The sequence below is a fragment of the Xiphophorus couchianus genome, chromosome 23, assembly GCF_001444195.1.
Source record: "Xiphophorus couchianus chromosome 23, X_couchianus-1.0, whole genome shotgun sequence".
NCBI classification, from domain to species: domain Eukaryota; kingdom Metazoa; phylum Chordata; class Actinopteri; order Cyprinodontiformes; family Poeciliidae; genus Xiphophorus; species Xiphophorus couchianus.
Window position 1 is genome coordinate 3,106,340 of NC_040250.1, and position 12,810 is coordinate 3,119,149.

The 12,810-nt window shown below is 37.2% G+C and overlaps 1 protein-coding gene across 1 annotated transcript; it reads left to right on the forward strand.

Moving 5' to 3' along the window:
- Window positions 1–726: 726 nt before the first annotated feature.
- On the forward strand, window positions 727–11,768 carry qdpra (quinoid dihydropteridine reductase a). Its single transcript, XM_028009344.1, has 7 exons — window positions 727–911; window positions 1,017–1,109; window positions 3,542–3,638; window positions 4,075–4,215; window positions 6,062–6,170; window positions 8,018–8,101; window positions 10,830–11,768. The coding sequence occupies exons 1-7, from the start codon at window positions 831–833 to the stop codon at window positions 10,930–10,932; spliced, it is 708 nt and encodes a 235-aa protein (XP_027865145.1). The 5' UTR covers window positions 727–830; the 3' UTR covers window positions 10,933–11,768.
- Window positions 11,769–12,810: the final 1,042 nt, after the last annotated feature.

A 12,810-nucleotide genomic window follows, 5' to 3' on the forward strand; every position in this document is an offset into this window, starting at 1 on the left:
CATTACACCAGAGCCATGATACTGCACCACACTGATGCTGTAATTCATGCATGTCATGCAAAAGGAACCCGAATCAAGTACTATGACCATAGTAATTAATATATAATTCAGATACTTCATATTTCTGTTTAAAAGATAAGAGACTGAATTTTGGATTTTCATTTGATCAAAATTACATCAAAATAAATGCTTTAAATATCTCACTCTTTGCAAAAGTATTTTTTACTATGCTTGAGTTTCACTTTCTGACATTACAAAAAATACTGAACATTTTCACAATATTTCATTTTTTGATATGTACCTGAGGTACAATCTATGAGATGAAAACCGTACATATCAACGGACATTGATCACTGTACATTGAGAAATAGTATCAATTTTTTTTTCCTCATCAGAGCTAAAAAAGAAGGTTGAATGAAATAAGTGAATTGAAATCATCTTTCATTTTACTTGTACACTGCGTCTTTTAAATTACTCTCAAATTCAATTTATTGGGGCGGGTGTTACCTTTTTAAAGTGTCCAATATTCAATATTTTTACTGTGTCTACACAATAATATAAGTGGTAAAATAACAAAATGAAAACAAAATAAACAGGGAGCACCAAATTGTTGAACAAAACTGTTTCAAGGTTTTAAAGTTAGAGTATTTGCCAAAATCAAAGTTATTGATTGTATTTCCGGAAGTCTTTGAACGCAGCTCTTTAACTTGTTGCTCCACGCTTCCTCTTTTTCCTTCTCCTCCTCCTCCTCCTCTTGCTGCCCGCTGTGTCTATTTCAGCTGCAGCTCTGCGGCTCCACTTCTCACTGTCTGACTAAACTGGGAGAAGATATGGCGAACCGGGTCATCGTGTACGGAGGGAGAGGCGCTCTGGGCTCAAAGTGTGTCCAGCATTTTAAATCTAAAGGATGGGTAAGTGTTGGTGGCTAACGCTAGCTGCATGCTAACGTCCGGCTCTACTGAGTCCAAAGCTAACGGTGAATATCTGTTTTTATTTTGTCTGTGTTTGTGGAGCAGTGGGTCGCCAGCGTCGACATTGCTGCTAATGAGGAGGCGAATGAAAACGTAATTGTGAAGTTGACGGAATCTTTCACCGAGCAGGCAGGACAGGTGAGCTGCAGCCAGGTGTCATTCGCTGCTCTGTCTCCCTAAATGTGTCTTAGCAAGAAGCTGAGAACGTTACGAACCTAAGCTAAAGTGTTACATTAATGTGTATCCATGAGACCACATGAGTTTGTGCATGTTGTAATCAATTGGTTATGCATTGCTTTGAAAATATGTTGAAGTGTTGCGTTCAAGTCGCATTACAAAATGAAGACTTTTTCTACTTTGGTGATTTTGCTGTTTGTAAAGTTTAGCAAGATTAGTAAGTAAATTCAAGCATGTTTTTTACAAATGTATAAAAAATTTTGAACAGTTTATTAAATGAATCGTACTAGTTGAATTCAAATCAATTTATGTCGCACCATGTCACCACAAGTATCATCTCATGGAATTTTCCAAGACAATTTTGATTTATTTTTTTATGCACAAATACAAATTCATTTACCATCTGAGTCAGTTGCACCAGTTCATCAGGAGGAATGGGCCAAACGTCCAGCAAACTATTGTGAAGAACTTGTAGAAAATGTTCAGCCCAAGCAGCAAGGGAAAATACAATACAGTCCAATTTAATCTCAGACAATGAAGAAAAGAAGATAAAGATTGTGAATTTTTATAGCATATATAAACATTTGTTTTCTATTGTAGATGGAGCTCGGCTGAATGTTGACGAATCCCATTGGCCCCCATTTTAATTTCTTGAAAGTCAAACCTGCATTGACGCTAATCGATAACATTTGCTTATTTTTTAAATTTTTTTATTTATTTGAGATGTGCTGCAAGATTTGCTTATGAATTGTCTATACAGTTATGGGCGTGACTGTCTTGGTGTATGCTTGGGACATGTCCACTGCATTTCCCTCACCTGCACTCACACTTTCTCAGCTGTTATAACTGTTTAGTAGTAACCAACCAGAGCCAAAAGGGAAAAACGTTTTTTCTAAACAATTAAGCTTGTCAACAAGAATACTAATGTTGTTGTTACCCGTTTTATATCACTTGCTAGTTGGTTAATACCAGGAATAAACCCAATTATCTCTTATTTCTTTACAGAAATTGCTCAGTGTTGCTTTCCACAAATTTAAAAGAAATCTTTGTCACAGTAGAGAGAATAAAGAGTCAGGGAGGAGAAAGTAGACCAGAGGCCAGCAGCAGAACGATGATGCAGGGTCTTCTCAGGTAATTATAACTTTATGAGGAAAAAGAGAAGGAAAGAGAAGGCTACAAGCAGCAATTTTAATCTTTTTGTAAGACCGTCTTATGGCAAAATTAAGCTTAAGTTGTTTTTTTTTACCTTTGACCACAACCTTTTGAAAACGTAATCTTGGGCCACATCAAGCTAAAAAAAAAAAACATACCAACATCGTGACTGCATGTCCCAGTAAGCATAGCTGCACAAATACAAATACAGTGTACACCCCCATTCACCATCCAGTGTTCACAGATTCACTTATTTGCAGAATTCCCTGAGGAATATAACCCCAAATTATTTGCAGAACATTTCCCCACTCAGATTTTTTCATAGAGCATATTTAAAATGTTTGAAACACATTGCAGCTTCTGAAGCTGAAATGTATAGGCACAGTGCTACCCCACTGGCTGGCGTTTGCAAAGCTCCCAATGCAGGAACACCATTTATTTCTCTTGGCGCTGATTGGTTGTAACTCTAGTCAGTGACAAGAATAAGGAAGACCGTAGATAATGGCTTCTGTGGTCCTGCCAAGACATTTTCCACTGTGCTGATAAGGCACATTAAGATATATTTGTTGTTTGCACTAATAATAATATAAGCAGTTATAAGCATTTTTAGGGGGGGTTTAAGTATTTGTGTATTTCTGCAATATGTGGGCAGTTGTGGACCAGGAGCCCACTGTACTGGTCGTAATAAAAGAAACATACTGTACCCAGTTTTAAATAAGGTTCTTCAGGATACCAGTCACATAAAGAAATATGATGCATTTATTTTTCTTAAGTCACTTAACTGCCCACATTTGCATTTCACCATGTTCTAAAGTTTCTGATACTCTCAGGAACAGACAGAGGGAGAAATGGTAAAAGAACTTTTCCAACAGCAGAGTCAGTCTTTTGGGTTTTCAGATGTCATTAATTGGACTTGATGGGTTTTCACCAAAAAAAACCTAACTCATCATAATAGGATTTTTTTTTTTCATGATAAACAATACAATAAATGCCCATCCTTTGTTCCCTGCATCTGTTTTAATTTATTAATAACCTGGCGGCACCATTCTGAAATCCTGAAACACTTCAGTGAAGCTTCATCATGATGGTAAATGTGAATCCTGTTTCTGATCTTTGCTTTGTTGTTGTGCTGAAGCGATAAGCTTCCATCTGCAGAGCGAACAGAATCATTGCTGACATTTAAATGCCATTCAGCTGGTGTGCGAGCCCGGCGGATTCATGAAAAGCGTTTTTATATGCAGGTGACGGCAGATGTGGCCCAGCTGCTGGGGGAAAGCAAAGTGGATGCCATCCTGTGTGTGGCAGGCGGATGGGCTGGAGGGAACTGCAGTTCCAAAGGTCAAAGTTCAAACCTTTTATTTGTTTTAACATTAATCATCAGCCAACCTTTCTTCAGTTTTAATGGCTGCATTTAAAGTCTTGTGAAACACTTTGAATTTTAGTTTAACTGGAAAAAAGATGTAAATTGCAAATGAGATGATGCTCAGTTCTTTGAAGTTTTATTCAGCTGCTTAATTACCTGCATTTATTACCAGCACTAGAATTCAAGATTAAAGTTCCTGGAAAGTGAGATAAAATGACCAACGTTATTATCAAATGAATGGCAACTAAACATCGGAACAAATTGCGTGTTGTCTATTTGGTAAACTTCAGATTCATATTGTGTCTATGCAACCAAATGTCTTCCTGTTAAAGTTTGAACTTTATGCTTGAACTTTAAAAAAAATCTATTTTAAGTTTGTGCAGTCTAATATTTTCTGTTACTGTCCTTCAGATTTTTTCAAGAACTCTGATTTGATGTGGAAACAAAGCGTGTGGACGTCAACCATCTCCAGCCACCTCGCTGCTCGCCATCTGAAATCTGGGGGTCTGCTTACCTTGGCAGGAGCAAAAGCAGCTCAATCAGGCACTGGAGGTGGGAGACACTTTTATTGCTTTCATCATAAAAAAGTGGTGACCTGGTTTGTTTGTGCAACACATCAAAGAACCAAGCTTTGTCCAGGAAACTTAAGAAGAGAAGAAGGAAAGGTGAAAGACAAATTTCTATACATATTTATATTTGACACTTTTATAACATAAGCATTTTTCAAAATTAAATGGGTAGGAGGCTGTTGAGCTGCACAGAATATTTATTATCTAAAGTGTTTTTACTTTGAACTCAAAGCAGAAAGGCATTATTTATTCCTAATTATATAGTTATTTATTCAAAGTCATAGTGTTGTAGCAGTATCCACCAATATTATTACATATTTTCTCAATATGACATATTTGTAATTAAAACTGAAAGTTTCATTTCAATTTACTTTAGTGTTTCAGTTGCCTCATGTATCAGTGATTGTTTTTATCTTTATGGTGCGACATCAGTCCAGTTGATCTGCCTCTGAGCCGACCGGAGAGTCTTCGGTCTGGAGGGGTTATGTCTTCTCCAAATCCAACATTAGCTGTTCAGAGCTCCAGGTCAGCACTCCCCTCTGAGCTGAGCATTCATTGGCTGCTGGTTTAAGGAGGAGCATGACTCAGCAGTATTGGCTTGCATGGATGGATTGTGTTAGCCACACTGAAACCAACAAAGGCTTTTTAAAAATTTCTTTAAAATGTACAAAAAAACTGTACTTATCGAGGTTATAATCACATTTTCTTCCAAGTTGTTTTGATCAAACGCACTGAATTATTTGTCTGCTTATCCTGATCCCACAAAGAGACACATTAAGGAGGACTAAATGTTCTGAATTTAACTTTGAGTTAGTTTTCTTCTAACAATAAACTGTAAAAAGCAAAAGAGGGAGTTTTAGAAAATACACTTTTCAAACTTCAAACCTTGAGAGCCACTGTCTGAATTTTGTTGATTCGTTTTTGCTCCAATGCTTTAATCGAATGCAAAACCTGGCTGCAATCTAAGGAAATAAAATTATAGTTTGTGGTTATTGAGGATTGGAGTTTCTGAACTTCAACTGCTGCTGGCCATAAACAAGGTTACAGTGAGGCTGCTTCAGAGGCTAAATGAATTAAACTGGATGGGCCCCTATTGGTATTGGAACACTGTCAAACACGGGTCACGTGTCTGGACCCAGAGGCGAAACCTCTGCTTCCTGTGCAGATGAAAGCAGGAAAACGACCACATTGCTGATACTGCTGACCTCTACTTTTTTGAATTGGTTTAGATTTTTCTCTTTTGGGGAAAACAAAAGCTCTAAAGAAAAGTTATGCAGCCGCCCCTGGTTCCTATTGGTCAGTGGTTTGTAAGCCTGTCAGGATGGTTGAGGGGGGTAGCAGATGCTTGACATTCCTGTTTAGAGGTTGTGAGAAGAGGCACTGACAAGTTCCAGATGTGGAGGATTAAAAAAAAAAAAGAACAAAAAGGCAAACCTTAACAGATTTAATTTTGTTTGGTTTAAAATGTGTTTTTTTATTAGCGTAACAGATAAGCATTATGTAGTCTTTGTATTACCAAGAGCCACATTATACAGCCAACAGAGAAACTCAGTTGATTTTTATGCCACCAATTGGACACCCTTTCTTTTGTACATAACTATTTCTCCATTAAAATACTAATTCAACAGAAGCACAATTTGACCTCTTCATAAAGCTTGTCAGCAGAGAGAATCATGAGGTCCTTCTTAGAGCATTGTCATTTGTGTCTGGTGTGAGGATCTGCTTCAATGAGACTCTGTCCAAGTAGCTACATATTAGGTCATGTAGCTAGTTCCACGTAAAAATATAAGTTCATAACAGTTCATAAATGCTTGATCTGTAATCTTCAGGTATGGTGGGGTACGGCATGGCCAAAGCTGCCATCCACCAACTGTGTCAGAGTCTGGCAGCAAAGAACAGCGGCATGCCGGCAGGAGCGGCAGCTGTTGCTATCCTACCGTAAGTACTGAAACAAAACTGATCAGCATACTTTAAGCCAAAAAGGTTTATTTTTTATTTATTTTCATTTTTTTTGTGCATAATATCTACACTAACAACAGATGGTCAATGCTAAAAAATATAATTTACAGAGAAAATAAACTCTGGATGTTAGATCATTAAATCAGTGGAACTGCTATTCATATCTGGTAATGTGGTGCAACAGAATAATATCCAAAGATTTTAAATATTATTTTTATGAGATATTTCTAATATTTCCATGTCATGGTTAAAGCTGTTTGCCTAACGATCTGTTATTATGGTTGATTGATTCTGTACTTATTTGGACACAGATGTTGTGTGGATAGATCGATGTAGGTGTGCTGGAAAATAAGCTGTGCCACTTACTCTGTGCTATGTTGGATGTTGAAGTGTGAAAATGAGACAAAAGATAATTAAGGATGCTAATATCAGCTCACGGATCTGATTATACAGATGATCTGCTATTGATGAATGAGCTGCACAGATCATAACAGTACTATTTACTTGAAGCACGTCATTGTGAGAACAGTCCTTTTAGGGGTGGATCTGGTTCCTGCTCTCTCTTTGGTTGTATTTTATTCTCCCACCCTGAGGCCACACAGGCTTCAGCATTTAGTCACATCTGTTTAGCATTAGCTATGACTTGCATGTTTTCTATAGCCCCCTTTTTATTATTTGTTGCAACATTTGTTGACTTTTATATTCTAGAATCATTCAAAAGTGTTAGTTTCTCTGAGATGCTTCTTTTTAATCCTAGTTTGATCTCTTTTAGCGGACGAAAAGAACCAGCTAACAAAAAGGCTAAACTCCGCTGTTTCTTTCATACCTTCTCTGTTTAAAGACTTCACATATTTATATTGGTACTGGACAATAAATTGACTTTTGGATTTTTGGATTGTGAATATTTAGTTTTTGAAAAATCAGGATTTTTTTTTTCTCCCCATCAATACCTGTAGTTCCATCGAGTGATGTCAGCGCTCCCCTGGTTGTCATCTTGTTTGACTAATATGCTTTACAACTTCTATTTCTTTGAACTTTGCATATTAGGGCCAGGCTATAATTTATTATTTTTATTTTTTTTATTACAAGAAAAAAGTTTTAATATTACGGGAATACAGTTGTAATATTAGGAGAATGAAATGGATCATTCTTAAAAAATAACATATTTAAAATGAGGAATGTTGAGCATTGTTTTTTTTTTTTTTACAGATAAGAAAATTTGATCAGCATCAAATTAATTTCAGCAGCAGGAAAATTGAGCAAACCACTGAGTCGGTTTAGAAAACCACATGGACTAAACTGCTCATGTCGGATCTTGATAACACTAGAAGCTTTTTGCTCATTAAAATGGCTTTTTTCTCTATTTTAAGATGTTCTTCTGGTAAAATTGTCTTTTATTCTGCTAATATGACCATTTTGTTGCAATTAAACAAAAATTCTTGTAGTCTGGCCCTAATACTCCATCATTAAACTCACAGAAGAGATGATTGAAAAAAAGGTACTTTTTGAAAACATTTTCTGTCATTTGTAATTTCTATTTTTTTAGAAAAAAATCCATTAAATCAGATCTGGTATTTTTATGTCAAATTGCACATGTTAAGTGGATACCATAACATGTGTAGGAAAGCTGAACTACCTCTCCTCTAACCTGACTTTAAAACATGTCCTGTGGTTGTATGCAGCTCACACACACGGCGCTGACTTGAGAACCTGACACTCCTGAACACTGTATGATATTTATGTGTGGAGATGCTGCCAGCGCCGTTTCCTCTCTGCTGCTCTGATGCAGCTGCTCACCCTGACTGTTATCTGGCTTCATTTGGCAGCGTTACCTTGGATACACCGATGAACAGGAAGTTCATGCCTGATGCAGACTACAGCTCGTGGACGCCGCTGGAATACATTGCAGAGTAGGTACCAGACAGGCTGGGTTTTTATTTTACAGTTGGTATGTGTGTATGTTTCTTTAAAGGTTGATTAGATTCAAAGTTGCTCCATTTGGTGTCAAAGAAATATGAAACTTTTTCTAGAATTATGAAGCATCAGAAAGAAAGCTCAGTTTTAATTCCAGAGTTTTCTTCTTTTTTTTACACCTTCTCCATGTTACCTTGACTTCAAACGTTCTCCTCTGCTGGATGTTTGTCTGAGTTTGGAATATAAAGTTCTTAATGAGCAACATGACCATTGATTTCCATAGAAATTATAAAAAAGCCTGCATGATCAAACTAAGATGAAAAGAGTAGACATTATTCGACCTGCAGAAAAGCCTCCATCTTTAAACCTGTGATATTATTCAGGTTCAGCTTGGCTCCTTTGTATGGCTTTGATGTCGGTGGCCCCTGCTGCTGACAGCTCAAACATGGCCTCATGTGTCTGATTCATATTCTGTTGCATCAGGGCAGCTGGGGGCACAAAAATGTAATTTCTTGCTGCTTGTTCAGTGTTGGCCCCAGAGGTTCTTCAAGACTTGGGGACAATTGTTTTGATTTTGTGTTCAGCTGTGATAGTTTAAATCTCAAACATTTTCTGTGATCTGACATCAATAGCTACCTGAGCGCAGCTCAAAATATTCTTGTTACACACAAACATGACTGCATACAAACAGGGAATTACAATTTCATATAAAGATCTGAGTTACATCAAGGCTTTAGAAAAGTACTAGTTCCTATACAGACTTCTTCTCTTTACTGTTTCTTCACCTTTGTGTGTTTCAGATCATCAAACAAATTTTAGTATTAAACAAAAATACTGTTAGATTAATAATAACCCAAGTGAGCTTACTGTGATGAGACAATGTCTCTGGCAGAGGAAAAAATTTTGATTCCATCTATTACAGCAAGTAGTGAATGTCCTGAATCACTCTGCCTCCAGCATGTTTGACTTCTGGTATAATTTTCTTTTTCTAAAGTGGTTTTAGTTTTACTCACAAATTTACTGGTATGGTCATTTTCATCAATAAGTGTTTACACTGCATCCACAGGCCATGCCCTGCACAACAATCTGGCAAAATTGTAACGATCTTATTTTTTCCGGACGGCAGAACAACTTTAAAATCAATCTACAAAGATCACAACGCACCACCAGGAAAATGCATGAGCACAACATCCGTATTTTAAAAGAACTCACCAAGACGGCATTTTCTCAAAATCCTTGCAACATTAATAAATATATGGGCATATTTAAACATATTCTGTCAAAATGCATCATTTATTGCTATGCATACACACATAATACAAACAAAACATTTTATTCTGAAACCTATAAAATCAATTACCGTATTTTATATGACAGCACCCTTCCTTTGTATCACTGCAATCTCACATGCTTCTCAGAACACTTGCAGCGGGACCACATGCAGTATAAATGCAGGCTTAGAGATCACCTTTTTTTTCCTTTTTTGGAAAAATGCAGCATGTCTGAAAGAAATTGTAAACAAACATCCTCCCCCATGACATAACACCGCAGTTCTGTTATATAACAGATTGCGCCTCATCTATTAATACATGTCTTTGTAATGGAGATTCCATAAATAAATCCCACCAAATAACTCCAAATCAAATTGGCCTGTAATGTTGTTATAGACCAATGTTGGTGCAGAACATCACAACATAATTTTATGACGATGCATTAAAATCAGAATGTAATTCTCTTCTATTTGTTTACAGCAACTGAGAGCAATGTTATGAATTTCATTATCCCTCTGTTGATTGAATGCTAAACTTGAATGTTAGCTGTGGAGGGAGTTAAACTGTTTAGAGGAAGGGCAGAAATAAACCGTCAGAGTACATGATTTCCTCCCGTTTTCATTAAGATTATGATTGTGAGTAAAATGTACACAATTCTGACTAAATGTCATGTTTGGTTTTGGATGTGGGGAGGTGTAAGGGGTGATCTGTGTTGAGCAAAGGGAGATTAGATGAGATTGGATTCACTTTGATAATCTCTGAGGAAACAGATGATGGTCTGTCCAGGACCAAAATAGAACCAATCTCCATGACTGGAGATGACGCAGGAAAGTGCTGATCTACTGTTGCCTCTGGTCACATTTCACCGATAACATCTGAGAACAGTTATTTATTTAACACCATTTTCCAGCCAAAATTTGCTGTTGTGTGATAAATCATTTGTATATTGTAACTGCAAAGGCACCTTAAGCAGCCTGTCTGTTCTGGAACAATCATCACTTATCTCAGTCATCATTTGTGGCGATCTGGTTGTTTTTTTATGGTGAATTCAGTGATCATGTGGGGAAATTGGATTTTCATTTTTCGACTGGCTGGTCGGCGATCAGGGCCAGTCAAGTGTAAAATGACCAGATTGTGGTCCCCGGCAGATTTATTTTTCCATCGCTAAATAATGTATATGTGTACAAATTCACTTATGTAAGCACAATATGAAAACTGATGAAAATGTGCACTTTAGAACAAACCATGTAAAATAAATTCATGGGTAAAGTAGGCTATAACAAAATTAGATTCAATTATTTTTGTGTCAAACTTTTCAGAAATTTCAAGAAATTGCACGTTGAAAGGAGGATATCTAATAATAACCAAACATGCAATTCATAAATGATTGTTTTGGTGCCTTGACTGCTCCAGCAAACTCTTATTTTTTTATTGTTTATTTATTTTCCTGCAGAATGTTCTTTGGCTGGGCCACAGGGGAGAACCGACCCGCTTCAGGAAGCCTGATGCAGCTTCTGACCTCCGGAGGAGAAACTCAGGCTGTGGCCGCTCAGTAGAGGACAGGGCAGAATTGTGGAGGTGGTGTTGGGGTTGGTAGCGCAGGGAGAGAGGTAACAAGGACAGGGTGGATGCTGAAATGAGGAGCAGCAGCACAATAACTGCAGACAGAAGAGCAGGAAGACAATGTGAGGGCATAATGAGGAGAGAAAATGACACAATAGATGGCCTCATGGGTTTAATGTGAAGGAAGGGATGGGAGGGGGCTTCCTTTGCAAATACAGTCACACAGCGCCATCTACTGTTCTTCTGTAACAGGCGATCCAACTGTATTAATCTGCAGTAATGGAAAGGCAGTGTTGACCAATGAACCATCAATACTTAATCAGAGTATTCAATTTCATTTAGAGGAGCAGTGATGTGAAATTGTGCTAAATTAGATATATTACATTATTACATAGTCATATACTTGAGGCTCATTTGGCTGGGTGAGGGGGTGGAGGACGTCTGTGAAGTCTTACTGTTCGGATTTTAACTGCAACGGATGTCAAAACAGTTTTAAAATGCTGAAAATTCAGGAGAATTTCACTATAATCCCCAGTCTCTTCTAAATGTGTGTGTTCTTGTCTTTCCACCGTCAGGTGTGAGGTGTGTGGAGCCTTTAGCTCACTCTTCACTGTAAATCCTGTCCGCCAGACAAACTCAATGTAAGCTGCCGTCTGCTTCCAGATGAACAATACCTGTAAAAGTGGAGTGGCCTTATTTTCTATGTAGCTTTTGAGATTCAAAGTGTCCCTTATGTCATTGGTGGAAAAGGTGCTCTGATCCGCTTGTGAGTTTTCTAAGTGTTGTCTTGTAACTGAAAATTCACAATAAACTGGTTAAAAACTTCTAATTCTTTCTCAGAAACATTTTTTTGTAGGTCTTTGAACAAAAGAGATTTTATGACTCGCATCTGTTTTCACATGAATCTCTATAAAGTAATAATATAGTACTTTTCAAAAAGCCGGTCCCAGAAAAGTACATTTAAAAAAATGACACCATAAAAAAAATGCTAGTCCCTGGGAAGTTGTATAAAACGCCTTAAAATAAATTATTTTTACTGCAGTAGCATAAACTATCCACGTGGATTTATTCAGGGGTGAGAAATGAATCTCGCATTATGAAGCCTTTGTTTTAAACTGAAATTGATGTGACGGTTTTTGATGCCTGTTCGAATCCTTTTGAATGACTAAATGATTTTTATGTATGTTCTACATTAGGTAGTTGGACTCTCTTGCAAAGTTCAATCACTTTCAGCTTCAGTTTTATTTTACAGTAGAAATACAAATTGGCAGAGACCCATTTATTTTATCCACTGGCCTCTAAGCTGGATAACATCCGTTTTTATTATTCCACCCTGGTCAGTGAACAAGATGGTAAGGATGTGAACTGCACCAAGAGCAGCATCTTGAGGTCACAAAGTTAAGAAAGCATGGGATCTTATGCCAGACGGTTGTTTGGGACGCACAGCTTTGCTTTTTGTCAGATGAAAGTAAAATTGATCTATTCAGCAACAAACACTCCATGTGAATTGACAGATATTTATCTGTCAATTCAAATTCCTCATGTCCACTGTGGAGTGTGGTGGAGGAGGTGTGATGCTGTGGGCCTGTTTCTTTTACAAAATCGCTATAAACTGTCAGAGGTGACGTATTAAAGAATTCTTTGACATAGCAGATTTTAAATAGCTATCCTGTGGTCTTTCCCAAAACCTAAATAAGTCATAATTAGGCCTTTCAATAGAATAATGACCCAAAATATATGGTCAAATTAATACAGAATAGCAGTTGACAAAATCAGCTTACTCTTATGGCTATCTTTAAATCCTACAGACAGAAGAGAGTCTACAAAGTACTGCAAGCAAAGTTAACAATAAACTGTTCCTGTTTTAAAAA

Excerpts from the sequence above, each read along its gene's own strand:
- qdpra (XM_028009344.1), top strand. The coding sequence starts at position 831 with ATGGCGAACCGGGTCATCGTGTACGGAGGGAGAGGCGCTCTGGGCTCA. Across the intron at positions 1,110-3,541 it reads TCACCGAGCAGGCAGGACAG|GTGACGGCAGATGTGGCCCA; the intron begins GTGAGCTGCAGC and ends TTTTATATGCAG. Across the intron at positions 4,216-6,061 it reads AGCTCAATCAGGCACTGGAG|GTATGGTGGGGTACGGCATG; the intron begins GTGGGAGACACT and ends TGTAATCTTCAG.